This window comes from Galleria mellonella, unplaced genomic scaffold (genome assembly GCF_026898425.1).
Source record: "Galleria mellonella isolate WM207_F2 unplaced genomic scaffold, CSIRO_AGI_GalMel_v1 utg36, whole genome shotgun sequence".
NCBI lineage: Eukaryota > Metazoa > Arthropoda > Insecta > Lepidoptera > Pyralidae > Galleria > Galleria mellonella.
The window spans coordinates 7600709-7624737 of record NW_026442086.1 but is presented as its reverse complement, the minus strand read 5'-3'; the positions used below and the strand labels follow the sequence as shown (position 1 = coordinate 7624737).

General features: G+C 36.4%; 1 protein-coding gene and 1 non-coding gene across 4 annotated transcripts in view; both read left to right on the top strand.

Annotated features, from left to right (window-relative positions):
* The window catches only part of LOC113520719 (amyloid protein-binding protein 2), an 84445-nt gene that overhangs the window by 56310 nt on the left and 4106 nt on the right, over positions 1 to 24029 (top strand). The window contains exons 2-12 of one of the 3 annotated variants that reach the window (XM_052897506.1): positions 1931 to 2044; positions 12889 to 13006; positions 14708 to 14834; positions 16046 to 16222; positions 16722 to 16904; positions 17438 to 17645; positions 18386 to 18544; positions 20652 to 20757; positions 21210 to 21352; positions 21885 to 22050; positions 22708 to 22836. In XM_052897506.1, the coding sequence (XP_052753466.1) occupies positions 1931 to 2044; positions 12889 to 13006; positions 14708 to 14834; positions 16046 to 16222; positions 16722 to 16904; positions 17438 to 17645; positions 18386 to 18544; positions 20652 to 20757; positions 21210 to 21352; positions 21885 to 22050; positions 22708 to 22836 (1630 nt within the window). Of the gene's footprint in view, positions 1 to 1928; positions 2045 to 12888; positions 13007 to 14707; positions 14835 to 16045; positions 16223 to 16721; positions 16905 to 17437; positions 17646 to 18385; positions 18545 to 20651; positions 20758 to 21209; positions 21353 to 21884; positions 22051 to 22707; positions 22837 to 24029 lie in introns of all 3 variants that reach the window. The other 2 variants (XM_052897507.1, XM_052897508.1) reach the window with 2 other exon arrangements.
* On the top strand, positions 4570 to 4640 carry Trnag-gcc (transfer RNA glycine (anticodon GCC)). Its single transcript has one exon. It is a non-coding gene; the product is annotated as a tRNA-Gly (tRNA).

The window sequence follows — 24029 nt, the reverse complement described above, 5'->3', positions numbered from 1 at the left end:
GAAATAATTGCATCTTGATTAATATGCCTTATTTTTTTTTCAAACTCTCTCGTACTACAAAATAATTAAAATAAGTAACAATTATATAAATCCTCTTTATAATTTTATTGTGATTGGATTAAAGAAAGAATTATTGCGTGACACAAATTTTGAATCCTTTATTCGGTAAGTGAGCTTTATCCGCTGCTTGTAAATCGAGTTAGTGAGTGTCACGTGCACGCTTGTCGCTCGCCGCTCGCCGCCTGTCACTTGTGACAGCCGCCCATCTACGCATCGAATATAAACAACAACATATTGGACGTTTTTACAATGTCGCCCTATATACAGTGGTCCGTTGACACACAGAATTGCGTTTATTAACGTTACAACAATGTTACTTTATTATCTCGTAATGTGTTCCGGCGTGCGGCCGGCGGCGTCACGCCGTCGGCGCGTCACTGCCACACGACACGTGTCTTATAGATAAATGAATGGTGCAAACGCCTATTCTAATCATATATAAAATTGTTTTCCACAATAAAAACCAAATTTTATAGAGGGGGGGGGGGATTGATGGTAATCTGGATTACCAGTCCCATTGCTAACAATATACCCTAACAGGTCGACTGCCCCGTGGAAACCATTGTGCTGAATTCCAAGTGTATTCGCCACGATGGACTAACTGACCTGCCTTTTCATTTTTACGTATCACCCCTCACTGTTAGCGCAGGCGGGGATAACATTCCATTATCATCTATTAAAAAAAATGGGAAATCACTTATTTTTATTTTTTTTATTAAACTATAGAACCGGTTTTGATAAAATTTCTATATGATTTACTAATCTCTAAATAAATAAATATATATATATATATATATATATATATATATAGTATATAAAATTATGATGTTTTTGTAACCCAGTTTTTTTTTTTATAATAGTGTTGGTTTTCCTTATTTACGCACTGTAGGATCGTTGTTGAAAGTTTATTGTAATCGTTTATATATTATACTATTGTATGTAATGTATGTATACATGCAAACATGTAAAAATACATTTTCAGTTGTGGCAAAACCAGTTATTTCGATTAAAAACTAACCTGAAAGTATATCCTTTCAGATAAAAGTAAAGTAATTTTTGCAAATCGGTTTACAACTGATGGAATTATGAGGTGACAATCGTAAAAACATAAAAACGAATAGAGAATCTCTTTCTTGTTAAAGTCGGTTAAAAACAAACAAAACATGACATCACAGCTGAACGCATCGTGCATACAAAATGCAATACCCATTTTTTTTATTACTAATAGTAACACGATTTATTTCTTTATTAGTATTATTATTATTATTATTGTTTTCATCGTGTTTGAAATCATTATCATCATCATCTGTCATTATCTGTCCACTGCTGGACATAGGCTTCCCCCATAGACTGCCTGAACGGTCCTAAGCTACTTACAACCACTACAATGCATTCGAAGTCGTCACCCCATAGTGGGGGTCATCCTTCACTGAGTTTGTCCGTACGCTGTCGCCACTCAATAACCTTTCTTCCTCATCGCTTGTAGGTTCTTCGATCTGATTGGAATAAATTCGAGTTTTTGAAATCAATTCAAAAAATTTGTAAATGTTGTTCGGAGACGTCATGTAAATAAATAGCTAGATAGATAGATAATTTATTTACATAACTTACAGCAAACAAATTACAATAAAAAAAAAAACATACACATAATACACAGTAAACGAGATAAAAGAATGAAAAAAAAGCACAAATAAAAAAAAAAACAAAATATATAAGCTAACAATCTCCTTTCTTTCCCTTCCTTCATGCGTGTGCCATAGTAACACAAAATGGTCACAGCTCAGTTTATTGCTAAATAAATGTTATCAAATAACCGTCGAAAAACTAATTGATTCCTATATAAACCTGCGCTATTTGTTGTTCGTTTCAGATGCTGCAGGAGAAGCGGCTGTGCATCCTGGCGGCGGAGCTGTCCGAGCTGGACATCTTCGAGCGGCTACTGTTCTACGCGGACTCGCAGCTGAGGCTACTCCAGTGCTTTCAGGTTAGTAGTACCACAGTATACATAGATAGCGTGAAGTTTGATATTCGGATACTATATGGGATGAAGAAATATATAAATTACTTTTTATCCTGGTCAATACACATGTCACTAGGGTTGCCAACTTTTTATTTACAAGACAGAATATAATTCAGGTCTGAGAATAATTTTTTATGCAACTTAGGCAAATGGCAAACAAGCTGACGGCCCACCTGTGTATATAAGTGGTAACCGTCGCCTATAGACGTGAGCAGTACCATGGTCATAACACACTATACTGTTTCACCCATGATACCCCCCATGCGTTGCCATTCCTGAGGATTCAGGTAGTTATTACTCTGTACCCTGTAAATTGACTGCCATATTCCACCCTTCAAACCGAAACACAGCCATGCAAACACAACTGCTTCACAGTAGAAATACGACTGGGACAGAGGCGCCCAAGCAAATGATTTTTGTACAAAGTCTCCCTCTGCTAATAATAATAATCCAATATTAAACAATGTTTTAGACAAATGAACAGTATTTTATTTATTTAATGTTTTAAATACAGTTTTTTTAAAGCTTTTCATAAAACTTATTAATTTACAGTCTTTTTTAAAAACTTCATATGTATTTAAAAAAGACTGTAAATTAATAAGTTTTATTTATTTTTAGTTATAACCACAATTATAACTAAAAATAAATGAGGAGCTCATTTTTTATTAAATTAATCTGCACTGAGCGCCCTCTGACTGAATAAAAAAGAAATTATGAGACCGTCTAAGTCTAACACTTATAGTGTTAAGTGTTTAGATACTGAAAACAGTATTTTGTATACTTTATTTTTGTTTAACAGTAAAAAGTATAATGTAGTGAAAAACAGTATAGTTGACAACCCTACATGTCACGGTAACATGGACGAAGCTAAAAAAATAAATATATAAAAAGTGGGTAAAAGTAAATAAATAAATATATAAAACTTTATTACACACTTTTACTATTTAGTACAAATATGACTAATTTCAATTTTAAATAATAAAACATAGGACTAGCACCTTCTTAAAAGGGAACACGCTCAAGTAATCAACGAATCGGTCCAGAAATCTCATTTAGACCTGTGCATTTACATTAAAATGTCTTTAGTCACACATACGTCATACATACAATAAATAATAGAATTTCTTCTTTTCTAAGATTAAAAATATTTGTAAATTGTACGTACCGTAAATTTAATCCATTTTTAATGGACATAAAAAAAAGATAAACTTTGATGTCGGTTATAAATCGATTCACAAACCTGGCATAGTCGTCGCGTATCACTACGTACTTTTTTTAAAATTGGTTAAATATTATTATTTTATGATAAATAAATATACATTGTCTCGTGGTGGTGGTGGTCATCGTGGTAATGTTACAAATTAAATAACTACATAAGTGAACAGGAAAACTGAAATAAACAAATTTTAAGTTTTATTAGTCCAATGATCTCGTCTCAGTGTCCTTTCGAAGTCTTAAGATTTTAGGTTCAATACCCGAGCGCATCTATAAAACCCTGAATTTAACGTTGCTACTTATTGCTATATCTAGCAACTTTTTTAAAGCACATTTTTAGTATTGGCATATTTAGAGAAGGTGCCGAGTGGGTCGTGCCCAACGCAGATTTGTTCGATGCCCACCCCAAAATATTCTGGGTTGAGGTCCAGAATAGTCTGGTATGGCTATATAGCCATAGACATAGACGTGTCTGAAAATACATATTGTGTATTTTTTTTTTTATTATTTTCCCTGGAAAAGTCCATATTAATATTATAAATGCGAAAGTTTGTAACTATGAACGCATGGATTGTTGGATGAATGAGTGGATATTTGTTACTCTTTCACTCAAAAACTACTGAACAAATTTTAATGAAATTGAATAGATTATTATAACATTTATATATAACAGAGCATCACAGATAAAATTTTCAGAAAGGTTTTTTTTAATGGATGATAATGGTATGGTAACCCCGTCTGCGCTATTGGTATACACTGGCGGAGCACCAGTGAGGGATGACAGATGAAGATGAAAGTAGGTCAGTTAGCCCATCCTGACGAATTAAACTAGAATTAGCCACGATGGTTTCCAGGGGGAACACCGTGGAGGTCGACCTGACAGGGTATATTGCTAGTAATAGGGCTATTTGACCCCATTACTAACAATCCCTTTCCCCCCTTTCAGAAAGGTATGTGCTATCAACAAGTAACTATTCTGCCATTCTTACAATATGAAGGCAGAATGTTTCATAGTAACAATATAGTGACAGGCTTAATGTTTCATGAAGTCGTAAGTTACATGCGTTGTTGTCTGTGGTATTTAATGATCTATGATAAATTAATAATGATGAATTGTATTGTGAAATATTAACGGTATAAGCAATAATATGACCTACTGTTATCTATGTCAATATAAATCAATGAATTGATCTTGAATTAACTCGTATCATTGTTTGCCATTACAATTGCGTTACAATATGAAAGTATAATTGATTTTAAAAAGTTTTTGGAGAGCATCGATGGTTCAGTGGTAGAATGCTCGCCTGCCACGCGGGCGGCCCGGGTTCGATTCCCGGTCGATGCAAATTTTTTTTGTCCTATATTTACTTTTTTTTTTATAATTATAATAATAATAATAATAATAATAATTTATTTCAAAAATAAATGTTACATTTTAAATATAGGTAAAACTCTGCTCCCTAAATAGGTAAATCCTGTACTTTAGGATAAGCAGTGCTCTTCCCTATATGGCACAATGACACAAAATTATACAAATAAAGAAACAATACAAGTTAAGGTACTAATACGGTAATAATTTAATTTGCCCAAAATAATACTTTGTAAATGAAATCTTGACTGTGTAATTTGTGAATGTATGGAATGGATGAGTTATTTTAAAATGGCAGTCATAACCTAACATACTACTAATAACAAATCCTCAGTTTCATCATATGTCTTACTTAATAGCCAATTACTAACAATTCTTTTGCATATATGTTTAGTTTTTGAATATATAGATAATTCCTTATTTGCCTTTTTATATAAATATGGTCCCAAAAATAATAAAAACTTCCGAATAAATGATGTGTGAAATTTATTATAACTTTTTAAAGCTTGAACATCATTAACTCTTCTTTTATGCTCAGAAATATTTGCATCAAACTGATATATAGAATGTTGTTTACTTATAGTATTAAGAATATATAATTTACGGACAGAAAGAACATTACATTTTTGGTATAGCAAGTTTGTGGGATATTGAAAATCATAGAAATTAATAACCTTTAAAACAGCTCTCTGTGCAATCTCAAGATTTATTAGAACTGTCTTAGGAGCACCACCCCAAGCAACTATACAGTAGGTCAAAAGGGACTGACACAATGTAGTATAAGTTAGTTTTAGAATTTTCATATCTGCAACTTGCCTCAGACGTTTGAAAATGTAAATAAGTTTCCTAATTCTACAAGTTAATTTATTTATATGCTGTTTAAATGTTAAATTATTATCAATAAATACACCTAAATATTTTATTAGCTGTGTTCTTTCCAAAGATTTACATGAGCATGTTCTATTGTTTTTTAGATGTAATGGTAAACAAGTATGGGCAGTAATACATAAATTAACAGACGGTTGAGTAGACTCCCGGATGGAAAATGCAAGATATTTAGTTTTTTCTGTATTTAGAGATAGAGTATTATTAGTAAGCCATTGTGTGACTTCATTAATTCCCTCATTTGCAGCACGAAATACCTCCTCCCAAGTATCTGCAGTGAAAAGGAGAGCCGTATCATCGGCATAACATATGATATTACCATGGAGGGGTTTCAATTTACATAGATTATTTATATAAATTAAAAATAAAGTAGGGCCAAGAATACTGCCCTGAGGGACACCATAGGTTATGGGAAGAGGTTTACTCCTATAATTGCCTATTGCAACCATTTGTGTTCTATTTGAAAGATAACTCTCAAATAGTGCAAGCTGAGTACCCCTTATTCCACTTTTCTCCAGTTTATGTAAAAGTGTAGTAACAGAGACCGTGTCAAAAGCCTTAGCAATGTCCAAGAAGATCCCCAGGCATTTTTTACCCTGATCTAGGCTACTAGATATAAAATTTAACATCTCTTCCACTGCATCATCAGTGGACCTTCCTGAACGAAATCCAAATTGATTATCTGACAAAATTTTATTTTTCTCAAGAAATTTTATTAGTCTAATATTAATAATACGTTCTAATATTTTAGATAGAGACGGAAGAATTGAAATTGGTCTATAATTTATTACACGGTCTCTATCACCACTCTTGTGAATTGGATAAAGTAGGGAAATTTTTAGTGCATCCGGAAAAACACCCTGGCTAAGACATAAATTAAATATGTAAGTTAAATATGGAATTAATTTATTTTTAAATTTTTTAAGAATTACATTAGATATGTTATCCCATCCAACTGAACAATCATTTTTTAGGTTCATTATTAATTGTGAGATTTCATTTTCGTCAGTACTGAGCATAACAAAAGAATTAAAATAATTATTACCGGAAGAAACATAAGGAATATTAAGATAATTTTGTCTAGTCTGGGGTATCCTTCCTGCAAGATTTTGGCCTACATTTGCATAATAGTCATTAATTTCATCAACTGATAGCTGGGGATCATTTAAATTTATAAGCTCATGAGGTGGTTGTTTATTTTTAGCACTATGAGTTATATTTTTTAAAGTTTTCCATAATTTTTTACTATCATTACCAGCTTTACTTAATTCTTGTCTTTCATATTCAGTTTTAACCTTCTTTATAATATCATTACAGAAATTACGATATCGATGGTAAGTTAAACGGATAGTTTCATTATCTGGAAACTTTTTATGTTTTCTATGTAGTTGATCTTTATTCTTTATACATTTTAGTAAACCAGGAGTAATCCAAGGTTTTAAGATTCGTTTAGACCTAGGAACTTTATACGTAGTAGTGTGTTTATTAATCAATGACTGTAGATTAGAAATTAAAAAATTAATGGCATCATTTGGATCGGTAATTTGAAAAATAGACTCCAAGTCAAGATTTTCTATATTTTTGCTAAAACTTATCATATTTAATTTTGAACGAATTGGATCGGAGACATTTACAATCTGATTAAATGATAAGCATAGTAACACTGCTTTATGGTCCGTTAATGTTGATTGAAGTACAATAGTTAAGGCTCGACTCTTAGATTTTAGCATCACATGATCTAAACATGAATTACTTTTATCACGTGTTACGAAAAGGTGTGCTGGAAATAAACCATGTGTTGCCAAAAGAGTCAAATACTGAACTGATCTATGATCCTCACAATCATTTGTTATATTTATATTAACATCTCCCATTACCGCAATGTTATTGAATGTTTTTAGTTTCGACAAAATTAAATTAAGTGATTCAAGGAATTGTTCAATATTGCAGTAAGAAGGCGATCGATAAATAGCTATTATGGCATACTCAGATCCAAACTCCATTACAAGAGCATTACCGTGTTTAAAAGTCGGTTCTTCTATATTAATATTGAGAGTATTTTTCCAATAGATGATGACACCCTCATTCTGATTGTGATAGATTTTGTTTGCACAGTGATTATATCCTTTAAGAGTTGGAATTACAGGGGAGAATGATAACCAACATTCAGTTAAAATCAAAATGTCAACATCTACGTTAATTTGCGCCAATAGCACCACAAGGCCATCAAAGTTCTTACCGATACTGCGAACATTTTGAGTTAAAATTTTTAAACATTTTTCTTTAGGAACAAAGTCAATACACTTTTCCGTGTCACATACCATAGATTTAGATACCTCAATCTGATCCAAATCATCAGCAATATTATTTAATATATTGAATTTTAAAAATAAAAATAAATGAACCATTTTTTTTCTTAATGATAAGTAATGATATCACCGACTTCAAAATCTGAGCCATTTTTAAGTTTTTAGACAAAAAGGCAAACAAATATAAGACCATTTTAAAACAGACAGATGTAATATGATGAGATATATGTGATGTAAGTTGTTGTGTAAATGCATGTACTTTTCTAGAAGTAAATGTGGATAATTTAACAGCAGATTTGCTTAATATGTTAATACTATAATAATTACTACATATAATAAAATAAGTAAGATCAAAGTAAACCAGAATAAAATTAAATGCGACAAACAACAAGAAATCTAGTCAAATTATCTGTTTCGGCTTAGGAAGATCACTCTCGTCGTTAATTCTGTATAGAGGCATATTTTCAGCTTTACGAAGATATATAACTCCTCTGGAGGTCCAGCAAAAAGCATAGCCATTATTTCGAGCATATTCTCGAGAGAGATAAAAAAGTCTTCGAGTTTTTTGGGTCAGAGTTTCAGATACAAATATTGTTTTTTTAGGTACTTTCAAATTTAAATGAGATGTATTTAACTTATCATTAGGAGCTTTATTCTTATTGAACTTTTTAATCGCTTCTAATATTTTGTCTCTTTTAATCACTGACGAGAATTCAGTAATGATTGTTTTGTTGAATTCTTTATTTGTATTAATTCTGTATACATCTTTTATTTCAGCATCATGAACTTCAATATTTAGAGACTTCCCCATACATTTAACTATGTTACTCAAGTCTTCCTTCGACTCTGATTTTCCGGTTTCAGAACCACTCAAAGGTACATTTCTAATTTCAAGTCCTGAGACTCGATTTTTACGTTCCATTTGCTCTATTTTGTCCTCTAGAGAGTGAATACGTTTCTTATCCTCCGCTCTCTCCTCTTTAAGAGTTTGTATTTTGGTCAGTGTCTCCTCATATTTTGCGGATAAGAATTCTAAGCACTTTGAAATATCAGTGTTCTGTCTTTCAATATTAGCAACCGTCTGCTGTAGTTCATTGAAACGAGTAGTCTGTTCAAGCGAGAATTTATTAAACATGCTCTTCAATTCTTCCACATAAGGGTTCATGTCACCAGAATCATTTCGTCGTCTTTTACTACGCAGTATTTTAGTACTTTTATCTATTTGTTCTTGTGGAATATTCAAGTCTGGCGCTGAATCATAATGCTGCAGTAGTGATTCCCTAGATGACAGGGAAGCAGTCGACGCCGTTACTACTGATTGGGATGTTGATATTTTGGGTGGAGTTCGTTTCAGGGGCATTATCAGTCAATACAATTAAAATCAGAAGAAATAATAGATACAAAAAATTTTGTTATTTTGTATATAAATATCAATTGCCCACCGACGAAATCAAAGATCAGACTACAATGGTCAGTGCTCAGTTGAATGTACAGATATCCACTTTAATGAGAACTTTAAGTGACTCACAAAAAATATCTAGTGATGCACAGGTGTCTTGATAAATGGACATCGATCGCCAAAATAGAACAATATCGCTTTCCGTCCAGTTACGGCTGACCCCCGATAATACAGAACGCACTATCTCCTTCTACCCTATATAATTACATCAATTTGTCGTTTCTTCTAGCTCTAGCTGACAAAATTGCGTGGATTATCGTAATAAAAATTATAAAAGGGTTCAATATCAAACTCACGCAGCAAGTTGTGCTTAATTTCGATGCTCGTGATATACTTGCGCTGTCTTCATACACTCCTAGTATTACTAGAATTATTATAGTGTATTTCTATTTGTTTAGAGTACTATTAAAATAAACTATTGAAACAGAATTTGTACACACGTCCATACACTACGGAGATCCGAGGGGAAGAGGAGGGGAATTATAAAAGAAGTATTATATACAGTAAATTGTATTATGTATTTTTAATAACATTATAATTATTCCCAAATCTTTTAACTGTTCTGTACATGATCATGAACATCTGTCGTTGGCAGCTGTAGGTAACTGTAACAAGTGTAACATCAATCTGTTACGTCGTCTAATATTATAAACACAATTCATGAACTCAATGTCATACTCATTACCAACTCTGGCGCCAACCAGACAGTAATGTGATAGACGGGGAAGTCACATATTACTTGCAATGGGGACACCAGTCCCCGTTACACACACTCAATCACTCACTCATCCGTATGGTTCTTCAAAAAAGAGGTAATGAGGTTTCTTTAGGTCCGGCAATGCGCGCGTAATGTCCATGGTATTGCAGGTGTTCATAGGCTACGGTAACCGCTTACCATCATGTGGGCCGTATGCTTGTATGCCTAACTAGGCGTAGAAAATTTCAAATAACTTCATTTATCTTTAAAAAATACAACATGTAAAAACATTAGCAAAGCTTAATTAAATACTTATTTATTTTTGATATATAATATTTATTATTACCGGCGAGCGTGTATGAAAGATTGATGAATGTAGAAGAAGCGAAAGAGGTTTGTTTGAATCGCAGCATTTGGCGTTCCATTGTTTCTGCCTATCCTAATGGGAGACAGGAGATATGTATGTATGTTATTATTACCACTCCACCCGCACCTCCTCATCATGGTTAATTCCTGATGAATTCATCATGATGAGCTACCTGGCCTGTTTTCATTCTCATCTATCACCCTTCACTGGTGCTCCGCCAGCGTATCCCGTTAGCGCAGGCGGGGTTACCGTACCATTTTCACCCATCAAAAAAAACCCTAAGACATTCTGGAGTGATAATTTTTAGGCAATTAATTTTCTTAGATATGATTATAATAGATGTGTATTTGTTCTCCATAAAATGATACCCGTGGGCGCTGCCTACCATCCGCCATTCATTACTCGTAAGTACCTTCGTGCGTGCGCACGCGCAATCAATTTATCTATTGTGAATGTGCGTCGTTTGTTGTGCGCGGATCCGGATCCACGCGGCGATGGATTTGGTCGCTGGCTGTTTGAAATTTGCGTGTAAACCTCATTAGAGGCATGTGGAACTGGCGTTATTGTTTTTTTTTTTTTAATGATGATATAATGGATAGATAGATGGAGACTTTGTACGAAAATCGATTGCTTGGGCACCTCTGTCCCATTCGTGTTTCAACCGTGAAGCAGTTGTGTTTGCATGGCTGTGTTTCGGTTTGAAGCGTGGGATATGGCGTGAATTTACTGGGTACAGAGGAATAACACCTGAGTCCTCAGGAATGGCAACGCATGGGGGGTATCATGGGCGAAACAGTATACTTTGTTATGTCCACGGTACTGCTCATGTCTATAGGCGACGGTTACCACTTTCTATCGGGTCTGCCGTCAGCTTGTTTGCCATTCTAAGTTGTATAAAGAAAAAAAAAGATGGATACTCTTTATTGTTTGAATATAATTAAAAAGAAAAAATTGAATTATGTTGACTGTAATTTATAATTTTTGTAATGTTATTATGTACTATATATCCTATACAGTGTATTTTGTGCTTTGGATAAATAAATAAATAAATAGTGAACTTATTGTAGATATAAACAATTACAAGTTTTTTTAATGTATTTTTTTTTTAATGGGTATTAATGGAATGGTAACCGGAGCCAGACATCGTTATAGGAATACGCTGGCGGGTCAACAGTGCTATATGATAGATGCGGATGAAAGCAGGTCAATTGATCCATCCGGATTAATTCAGTAAAAATTAACCACGATGGTTTCCAAGGGGAACCGCGTGGAGGTCGACCTGATGGAGTTTATTGCTAGCAGTGGCGCTATTAGACCCCATTACTTACAATCCCTTTTCCACTAAGCAAATGAGTTAACACCAGTGAAGAATGATAAGGATGAAGCAGGTCAGTTGGCCTATCGCCTGAATTGTTCACGATCAGTATATGCTGGCGTCAAACTCCATTGCTAACAATCCCTTTCCCCCTAAGGGCAACCCAATGATAATGAAGGGTGATAGTTGTGGAAAAAGTCTGGTCAATTAGCTCATCTGACATCCGCGTTGTTGCATTTTAGTATTTAATAATCCATTGTTTGTTTCCTTATCTACCTGCCCCAAGTGCAGGTGGGCGTGACGTCAAACGTTTTCGTATGTCTGATACATAATTGTCTTAATAATAATAAATACTGCGAAATTAAGTACAAGGATGTTAAATATTGTAATCAATAGATAAAGAAACATGTTATTACATGATTAATATTATTGGAGTCCTTAATATATACATATATAATATGAGCAATATATATATATATATATATATATATATATATATATATATATATATATATATATATATATATATATATATATATATATATATATATATATATATATCTTTATTGTACTAAAACATACAGTAACAACAATAAGTTAATAACAATGTTAGCAAAGGTGAACTTATCTCTAAAAGAGATTTCTTCCAATCAACCTAACACAAGTGGCATAGGAAGTAGTGAGTGGGGCAGTAGTAGTGCTAAACAGAAATTAAAATAAATATTTACATAAATTATAAATCCTTATATATATATATTGAAAAATACAATATTAATATGACTATGACGATGAGGATAAACCTACATAAATAAGAATATATATACATATGTATTCACTTGTATAACGGATTGTGTTCTAAGGAATTATTTAATACGATGCCACCTTTTGTCATCGTCACTCGTCATCGACAAAGAATTCAGACTCACACACTAGATTCTAAATGGATTCTACACATAATGCACTTTCACAGAAGTTTGCTCCCCGCTAACGTTCAAATTATGAAATTAATTTCCTATCGAGGTTTTCTCTAGATACTGCAGCGTGGAGTTCTACAAAAAAAGGCTTAATAAAATTTCTTCTGGGTAGGCAACGCGCGAGTCACTGTGACGGTTTACCATCAGACGGGATGCATACTTGCTTGCCACCAAATTATCTATTATAGGTATTTACCATACATTGTTTTATATTTCAGGCGGTGATAGAACACGGTTCAAACTGGCTGTCAACGGAGTTGGCGACCGCATACCTGTCCAAATGCGAGTCCAACACTGGTTCTCGGGACCCACTCATACAGCTGGGACTCAGACTTGGTAAGTCCGTATATATATATAAACTCTCTTCCATATTAATTATATTTTAATAAGGATTTGCTTTAATTTTCCATAATTATATGGTGGACTTTTTAAATACAGGGCAATGGAGAAACCCGTCTTGTATTTTATTTGTTATTACACTGCTAGTTAGTTTTTTTTTTCCTAGTGAATATTCATGTTGCCATGCCTCAATATTCTAATAATTATAATATATTCAGAGAGCTATAAAATCGGATCCGTGAAACAGGTTCTTTTTCGCTAATTAACACAATTAAGTAAAAATAAATATTTTGTTATGTCTTATTTATTTTTAATTTAAAAAAAAAAGTTAGTTTCGTCAATAAATTAATTTCCGACTACTCGATCTTATGGGATTCGAACCCATATCTCTGCTATTCCTAATGTACAGAGTCGTTAGAAAGAAATATTTTATCAACCTATTTATATTATACCATATATTTGGGATTTCCAAATGCGGAGTTAAAACAAAATTAATTCAATGTCTCTTTAAATTAAGAACTAACTTAAGATTATTATTTTATTGTCAATACTTGTTATAAGTCGAGGAATAACTACATGCGACAGATAAAGGAAACACTAGGCGTCATGTCGTATAGGGAGATAAAGGATATGGCCTGGGATAGAGCTGGCTGGAGGAAGATGCATGAATTAGTTGCACCGACAAGAGGAAACTCTTAAATGAAAAAAAAAAACTAAATAATCCGCGACGTCGTCCGCTTGACTGAGATATGTTATATGCCAGACTATAGGTTCTCAAAATGGGCAACAACGTGCCCTTGTAGGCGTTGGAGACTTTCAAGGAAGCAGTAACAGATCCGGAGAAAATTAGGGGTTCAACAGAGGAAATCATTCATCATTGAGATAGCGCAGAGGGGGTGTAGTCAAATTAAAAAATATAGGCTAAAAAAGCCAGATGATAAGTAAAATTGAGATTGGGGTCTTTAGAAGAAAATATTTTGGGAAAGTCAGAATCATAATCATTTACAATGATGAATAAGATCGTTATTTATCATTGTAAATGATAATGGATGATCACTATAGACATAACATGAAATTTACGTGACACAATCCGAAATGAAGACATCTACGAAAGAACCAAAGTGACCGACATAACGTGAAGTATAAACAAGTTGAAGTGGCAATAGGCTGGTCACATAGCTCGAAGAATTGACAACCGATGGTTCTTGAGTGGCGACTCCATAACACACAAACATAGTGTAGGACGACCGCCCACTTGATGGAGTGATAACCTCGAATGCATTGCAGGAAGTCAGTAGATGCAGGTGGCTCAGGACCGTTCCTTATGGCAGATAATGGGGGAGGCCTATGCTCAGCAGTGGACGGTTAACGGCTGATATGATGATGATGATGATCATTATAGATGATAAATAGTGATCACTGTTGATGATCATTATAATAGCTAAATAGAGGTACTTTGAAATACAGCAATCTTTGGAATCAACTTCCACCAACAGTATTTCCGAACTGATACGACATCAGGACCGTCAAGAAAAGAGTATATTCCTTTTTAAAAGGTTAGCAACACACCTGCAATGCCGTTGGTGTTGTGGGTGACCATAGGCGGCGGTAGTCACTTACCATCAAGTGAGCTTCATGCTCGTTTGCCCCCTGTGTTGTAAAAAAAACTATTTTTTAAATATCCGTATTGATTTTCAGGCGGCTTCCTGAACGAAGCGGGTTGGTACGCGGACGCGCAGCGCGTGCTTCTACAGTGCCGCGACCTCTGCCAGGCGCAACCACAGACCACATATTACAAACGACTCACCCTCGAGTGTTGCCATAGGTACGATGTTGTTTTACCTTATTTTTTATTTGGTATCTAAACCCAAAGATAGAAGTAAGCATTGCTATGTCCATCTATTTTTTTTTTATACAATTTAGAATGGCAAACAAGCTAACGGTACACCTGATGGAAAGTGGTAACTGTCGCCTATATACATGAACAGTACCATGGACATAACAGAGTGTACTGTCTTGCCCATGATACCTCCCATGCGTTGTCATTCCTGAGGACTCAGGTGTTATTCCTCTGTATCCTGTAAATTCACTGCCATATCCCACCCTTCAAACCGAAACGCAGCCATGCAAACACAACTGCTTCACGGTAGAAATACGAATGGGATCAGAACCATCTGTTTTAAATTCAAATTGACACATATTGAATTACTGGGCAGTTAGAGAGATTAAATATTTCTATCTTTCTAAGATATTTATTTCTTAATGATCAGTTGCTATAGAATATGGCATTCAAGGCATTGAGCTCGCCAATTGTATAAATCGTCGTCATATAAAAAGATGTTGTTTTAAAAACGTTTTTCATTTGTTTTCAAAGATTTCTTTTTTATATAATTTCTCTTTAATATACAGTCAGAAGTCTTAATTTTTCCTAATTTTTTTTTTATTCTAAATTATTATCTATTTTTTTTAACGGTTATACAGGTATTATTCTCAAATAATGTGTTTTTCTGAAAAAAATGTTTTATTAACTTCTGAGCATTATTATTGACAATGTTGCTGTAGTTTTCAATAGTATTTGTTTAATTTTGTTTAATTTAGTATTGTCTAATTTTATGTTTCGTTTACTTGTATTTTATTTTGTGCAAATTCTAGTGGCTGCCAAATTACTATTTAAGTATATAATTATGTATTGTTTTAGCTGTTTGTTTGCCTTAAATAAATAAATAAAACCTAATTTTGTATTATATATAGGTATACAATCGATATACTTTGCGAGCACTTAGTTCGCTAAATACTTTTCATAGATATGTATCCATAGAAGGTCAAGCAGCTCGAATCTAGCAACTGTCAATCTAGCATTTTCGCCTTTATAAAAAAATCTATCAAACATTTTGATTCAGTTGCTGTATATGTGTGTGATTCAAGCCGCTTACGTCTCCACTGTTCTCTTTAATAATAGTTTGACACAGCTCATCCCCTCCCTGTCCTCACTATTCCACCGGAGTACGTGTCACAGTGTTGCTCGCACGCCGCCAGGTTATTGAACACACAGTCGGCCTACTGCTGCTTCCCCGCAGCGGCGGAGACATACGCGCTCGCGCTGAAGCTGCTCGGCCTGGAGCCGCAGGCGAGCGGCCAGCTGCCCGACGGACCGATCGCGGTCGGCGACACGTGCGACAAGGCCCTGCAGACAGAATGTGACGATACAGAACAGTGAGTGCCCCCTGTTGATATATATATATATATATATATAGAAATATCGCAATTATCAAGTTAATTTCAAAAATAATTAATCATTTTGCAATGTTTAAGTTTGATTGTTTAAAAAGTGCTCTGCTAGTGAACTGAAACGTGAATTTCTTGTTAAATAATTTTGTTGAAGAAATTTAAAACAAAGATGTCGTATGGTCTAAAATGATTAAACTTTAGAAAATGTATCTTTTAAAACGAAAAGGAAAGCTTTTTGTTGCATATAATTATTTTGGTGGAATTGATTGCCCTTTTATTTAACATTATACGAACATAGGCCTTTCTCTATTGGGGGGGTTTCGACAGTAGTTGCAACGTTTGGTAGGTGCGTTGGTGATGTATAAAATGGATAACGCTGTTTCGACCACTAACTGTCCATAGTCGGCAGAAGGAAGAGGTTGGTGGCGGAAAACGTTATATTATTATACGACGACTAATGCCGTGCGGCGGTGCGCGTGCGCAGGGCGGGCGTGGCGGGCGGCGGGCGCGCGGCGGCGTGTACGCGGGGCGCGTGGGGCGGCGCGGCGCTAGCGGCGCGGCTGTGCAAGGAGTTCAGCGCGCTGTTCTTCGTGCGCTGCGACTACGGCGCCGCGCACGCCTGGAGCCTGCGCGCGCTCGCGCTGCTCGACGACTGGACGCCGCCCAGGTCACCACCCTCACCACCCTCACCACCCTCACCACCCCGCTGCGCCATGCCTACACATATTAATTACCTTGTAGTTTGAATCGAAGCACTCGGCAGACTATTGTCTCTGCCTACCCTAATGAAACACTAGCGTGACAGATATGTACCAAACTGAATTATACTGTGCTCACTGAGTACAAGAGGGCTTATCTAGAAGCCCTCCTGAACTAGGGGAAAAGGATTTTTAGTAATGCGGACTACCAATACTATTGCTAGCAATATATGCTATCAGGTCGATCTTCACGTAGTTCCCCCTGGAAACCATCGTGCTGTATGTATGGTGTGTTCATCACGATTGGCCAACTGACCTGCCTCACCTATTTTTATCCTCGCCTATCATTCCTCCCTGGTGCCCCACCAGCTTATGCCGATAGTGCAGGCAGGGGTTACTATTTCATTGTCATCATTTAAAAAAAAGCCCTTTTGAAGTCTGTAAAGTGTAGTAAAGTTGAAGAGAAGAAATAGTGTGCAAGCGTGTGATGGTGTGCGCGCAGGATCACGGTGGAGGTGCTGCGCGCGTGCGGCAAGGCGTGCGTGGTGAAGCGGCGGTTCGCGGCGGCCGGGCTGCTCGTGCGCCAGGCCGTGGCGCTGGCGCGCGCGCACTTCGGCCCGCGCCACCCGCGCACCGCCGCCGCGCTGCTCGACTACGGCTTCTACCTGCTCAACGTCGACTCCATCACGCACAGCGTCGCCGTCTACGAGGTCGGTCGCCTGCCGTCCGGCTCCGAGAACAACTATACCCGCTCATGCTCACACTTGCCACCTGTCCGGCTCAAAGGACCATAGCTGCTCATGCTCATACTAACCAGCTGTCCGGCTCAAAGGACTAAAACTGCTTGTACTCACAATTGCCACCTGTCCGGCTCCAAGGACCGTATTTGCTTGTACTTACTAGACCCAAGTTGAAGTTCTCCTAATGGAATGTGGTAATCGTCACTTAACTACTACTACTACTACTCTTCAACTTGCAAAACCATGGTCACTATAGAATGACAAAATTGATAGTTCAGCTAATGGAAAATGATGACCATCATTTAAGCTGGACAATATCACGAGTAAAATATAGTGTTACTATAAAAAAAATCACACAACGATGCTGATTCTGAGGCGCCATTTCTCTAACAATTTCCCGAAATTACTATTTTATGGACCATTATAAACTACAATTATGATAATTTCATCTTAAATGTATGTATGTAGAAAATTAATTCATAATGGTCCTTACAGTAAAGATTTCGCTGTATTTTTGTTTTTATACAACTTAGAATGGCAAACAAGCTGTCGGCCCACCTGATGGAAAGTGGTAACCGTCGCCCATACACATGAGCAGTACCGTGGACATAGAGAAATGGCACCTCAGTAGCGAGCCCGATATTGTGGTGAGAGTGTTGGCGAGCATGGTGAATGTGACGAGCGTGACGAGCGTGATGCGGTGGCCGCAGGAGGCGCTGGGCACGCTGCGGCGCGTGTTCGGGCGCAGCAGCCTGCACGTGGCCACGGCGCAGGAGGACCTGGCGTACGCGCTCTACGTGCTCGAGTACTCCTCGGGGCTGTTCTACAAGGCGCGCGACCACGCCGAGCGCGCCATACGCATCATCGAGGTAAACCTTACCAGCGGTTCGTGGTACTCATCACCCAAGATATTCATACATTATATATAATAGATAGAGCATCTAGCCTCAAAAACGGCTCAACTTTTTGTCTGAAAAATGATTCGTTTTTTATCAATGTAATACTTACGCATAAAATGTATATTGACGTATTATTTAGTAAAAAAAAAGTGTGAGCGCATTATTGGGTGTGGTAAGAGGCGACTAAGGGAGGGCGAAGGATGGGCAGCAGCGTCCCTCTTAAAATATCTCTAAAAGCCTAATTGCGATTGTCAAGCCGCCTGCCAAGCGTGGCAACAACCAGCTGTATGGGAAACAACAACTCCCTTTATGGGAAAGGCTTATGTCCAGTAGTGGATAGTTAAAAACTGATCATCATATCAGATGATATAGTTTTCAATGGCATTATTTAATTTTGTGTGTTCTCTTCACTTGCGTTATACATTTGTACAAATTTTAGTGGCTGTTAAATTGTTATTTAACTGTGTAAATATGTATGTTACAGCTGTGTTTAAATAAATTAAAAAGATGCAGAAATTATAAGACAAAATAAATATAGAAGATATAAAGGAATCATTCATAACTATTTCTTTATATCACGCAAAATTGTATGAAAAAGTTGTCCCGTTTTTCTCGAAACATTTCTATGAAGACACTCTATCTATATAAGAATTTAAGATTGTGTGTATGTTACATGAAAAAACCGACTTCAATCGTAGAAAAATCGATTATTTCTATTTAAAAAGTAAACTGTTGAGCTGATTTTGATAAAACTTCTATCATATAATACCAGTCTAGTAGTATATTTCGCTTTTTCTCAGCGCGTGTGTATTCCAACATTATATATTGGTATTTATTATTTTTGCTACTGTTACCATTGATTCTTTGACACATTAATAATGGTTAGTGGATGCAGGTGGCTCAGAACCGTACCTTATGGTGGTTTATGGGGGAGGCCTATGTCCAGCAGTGGACGGATAATGGCTGAGATGATGGTAATACGTAAGAGCGTCCATAACTTTTGTTTACGGAAGTACAGCAACGTCGCAAGTATCTGTCAATTTACAAAAACGAGGGAACAATTTTCAATGTTTCTAATTATGTTTTTATAAAATACGAGTACTCTACTAGCTAACTAAAACTTTAAAATAAAAATCTTCTACTAAAAACTCTACACCTGTTTTACAATTTTTGAATTATTTAAGTATTCATTTATATTATTATATGTATTACATCTCCTATATCTAGAAATAACAATTTCATCGTGCCTCCCACCAAATTGTTTATAATTGCTCCTCTCCATCCAAAGGTTGCCTGCAAGAGATCGCTCTTAGCGATAAGGTCGCCCATTGTTTTCTCATTGTGATTATTTCTTGTAATTATTTATATTTATAATAGGTTTACTGTTGCAATCTTTTGGAGGAAACAATAAAGAGTATCTATCTATCTATCTATCTATCATTTTTCCTCTGAACTTTTCAAATCCAGGTTTTTAGTGGCATATTATTAAAAGTATTTTATAAGATTATCGTTTTAATTCTTTTTTTCTTTTTAAATAATTAATCGAACATAATTTTAATTATTCTTGTCCATCTTAAGGTTGCCTAGAAGAGATCGGTATTCAGCGATAAGACCGCCCATTGTCGCCTCTTTATCTTGCTTTTATGTAAATAAGTTTATGTAATTAATTATTTATTTTATTTGTGTACATATTGTAAATCTTTATAGTTTATATCTTTATATCATTCTTTGAAGGGAATGATAAAGAACTTTCATTCGTTCATTCATTCAATCTTCTGATTGAAAAAATTTCAAATATTTTAGGAAATTGACAGCTAAATGCGACGTTGTCACACTTCGTTGTAAGTGCTCTTAATAGTTCTACCATTTTAATGGATTTGTATGAAATTTTGTAGACAAATCGTACTTTTGCGAATTAACACACATATACTTAATATTTTTAGCACATTTTACGCAAACAAAGCCTGAGGTTACTGTTAGTATCTTGACAAATATGGCCATAATTTGAAGAGGAATTTCCTCCAAAAGATGTATGATCATTCTTCACCTATCTTAATTGATGGTTTGTGTGTTTCAGAATCTAGTACCGGCCGACCATCTGCTGCTCGCGTCCGCGAAACGTGTCAAGGCCCTAATATTAGAAGAGATCGCGTTGGACACCCCGGCCGGACAGGATATCAGTGGTAATAGCTAAGAAATGTGCCCGCCGCGCCCCCTCTCGCCGCGTTTATGATTATATAGCTAATTATAGTACTTATAGAAAAAAATAACCAAGTTTTACTGATATTATCGCATTATCGCGTAATATTCAATCGAATAATCGATTTTGGACGTGTACTACAATTGAACATCAGCAGACGTCTGTCTTATGATCGGTTATTGATTTGTTTACATTCTCAATAAGTTCTATTGGAACAAACTATACTTATTATACATTTAATATACAAACATAAACCCACTACTTTTTTTAGAACTCTAAAAAGATATAATCATATTAGTTTATAGATTTATCATTCATATATTAAACAATTTTAAAAAGATATGTTCTTCTTATTAATAAGTGAAATGGGACGTTATGTGACTATTTATTCTGTGCTTCTAAGCATTATACTGAGCTTGTTTTGGTCTGTGACAGAGCCAAGCTTACTGGAGGAGTCTGAGTCGCTGCACAAGGCGGCGCTGGCGCTGTCCATGATGGCGTTCGGGGAGAAAAACGTGCAGACCGCCAAGCACTACGGCAACCTGGGCAGGCTTTACCAGAGCATGCAGAAGTTCCAGGTCAGTACAACGTGACCATTACGGTATACATTAGTCGCCATTATTAATTTTATTGCCAGTGATAAAATTTATTTATAAAGAAATAAATACCGTCAGCGCCATCTAGATATGAATTAAATGAAGCTTGTATTATATGTACTAGACAACTCGTAGACGTTATTTTTTTTTATACAACTTAGAATGGCAAACAAGCTGACGGCCCACATGATGTAAAGAGGTAACCGTCGCTTATAGACATGAGCAGTACCATGGACATAACAGAGTACACCGTCTCGCCCATAATACCCCGCATGCGTTGCCATTCCTGATGACTCAGGTGTTATTCCTCTGTACCCAGTAAATTCACGCCATATCCCATCCTTCAAACCGAAACACAGCCATGCAAACACAACTGCTTCACTGTAGAAACACGAATGGGACAGAGGTGGCCAAGCAATCGACTTTTGTACAAAGTCTCCCTCTAGTATAATACTTGTAAGCAACAATTAATTAATGAAAAATAATTGTAATGAATTGTCGGTTGCAAGTGCAGGACGCGGAGGCGATGCACCTGAAGGCGATAGCGATCAAGGAGGAGCTGCTGGGCGCGGAGGACTACGAGGTGGGGCTGAGCGTGGGCCACCTCGCCTCGCTCTACAACTACCACATGAACATGCACCTCGCCGCCGAGAAGCTCTACCTTAGATCCATATCCATCAGTGAGTGCACGATGAGATATTCAAAAGTTCAAAATATCTTTATGCATGTCAGGTCTATTGCAGACTATTATGATATGTCAAATCTACCGTCAGTTCGGAATGGTTTCGAGATGAGAACTGACAAGAAACTCGGCTCGTGTTGTTTTCAAATAAATTTTAAATCAATCGCTATTAATATTGTAAACTAGCTGCTCCGGTGAACTTTAATTTTTTTTTTAAATGGGTGATAATGGAATGGTAACCCCGCCTGCGCTATCGGGATATACTAGCGGGGCACCAGTGAGGGATGACAGCCCATCGTGACGAATTCCACTAGAATTAACCATGACCACGGTTTCCAGAGGGAACCGCGTGGAGGTCAACCTGATATATATTGTATATTACTAGCAATGAGGCTGCCCCCACAAAAAAGTTTTTTTTTAAAGGATGATAATGTAAGGGTAATTCCGCCTACGCTAACAGTATTGCTAGCAATGGGTCAATTAGACCCCATTACTAACAATCCCTTTCCCCCCTCAGGGAAGAATTGTAGAGTACATCAGGTTAACCTCCACGTGTTTCCCCTATGCATACGTAACAGTATTGTACGCTGGGCCAATTGACCTGATTTTATCGCAATGGGTCAATGTTGTTACAAAATATGGATGTTGGTTGCAGGCCTGAAGCTGTTCGGCGAGAGGTACTCGGGGCTGGAGTACGACTACCGCGGGCTGGTGCACGTGTTCACCAAGCTGAAGCGGCACGAGAGCGCCGCGCACTACGACCGCCTGCTGCAGCACTGGCACGGTAACACATATTTCTTTATTCGAGCAATATAGCAATACTAACTTGTATGTACTTGGCATACAACTCGCTGGCCAAGCGTAGCAACTACTGGCAAACCCCCCCCTCCCCCCCCCCCCCCCCTTATGCCGCATGGTTTGAGAGAAGTGAGAGAGTATATATAATAGAATGGTAATCCTGCCTTCACTTTCTGATGGGGCACCAGAATTTAACAACAAATCAAATATGATGGTTTCCAGAGGGAACCGCGAAGAGGTCGACCTGATATATATTGTATATTACTAGCAATGAGGCTGCTGAACTCCACTACTAATAATCCCTTTCCCCCCATAAAAAAGGTTTTTTTAATGAATAATAATGTAAGGGTAACTCCGCCTACGCTAACAGTATACGCCAGCGGGGCCCTAGTGAGGGATGATAGGTGAGAATGAAAAGTCTGGTTAGCCCATTGTGATGAATACACCTGGAACTCAGAATTTTTTTAATAGGTGATAATGGAACGTTAACCCCGTCTGCACTATCGGTATACGCTGGTGGGGCACCAGTGAGGGGTGATAGGTGAGGATGAAAGCAAGTCAGTTAGCCTATCGTGACGAATTCCACTAGAATTAACCACGATGGTTTCCAGGGAGAATCGCGTGGAGGTCGACCCGATAGGGTGTATTGCTGGCAATGAGTCAGACCCCATTACTAATAATCCCTTCCCCTCACAAAACTAGATTTGTAAGGACTGTATTTTGAATATATCAATACTTTATTGTTCAGGCAGTTCGCCTATGGAACCCACTACCTACCTCTATTCGGTGCGCTCAGACTCTTACTAGCTTCAAAACCTCTGTTAAATCTTACTACCTCTCACTTTAGTACTATTTTCCTGTGTTCTCTCTTCGTTTTTCTTCGTCATTTTTTTTTCTGTTGTATGTGTGCTGTTAAGTATGTGTATGTTATGTATATATTTAATTGTGTATATATTATATATTTATGTGTATGTATGTATGTATATATGTATATATATATATATATATATATATATATATATATATATATATATATATATATATATATATATATATATATATATATATGATAATATTTATATAATAGTGCGCCACCTACCCTTTGTCTTTTTCTCAATGTCCTCTACCCAAAGGTTGTCTGGAAGAGATTGCTTAGCGATAAAGCCGCCTTTTATATCA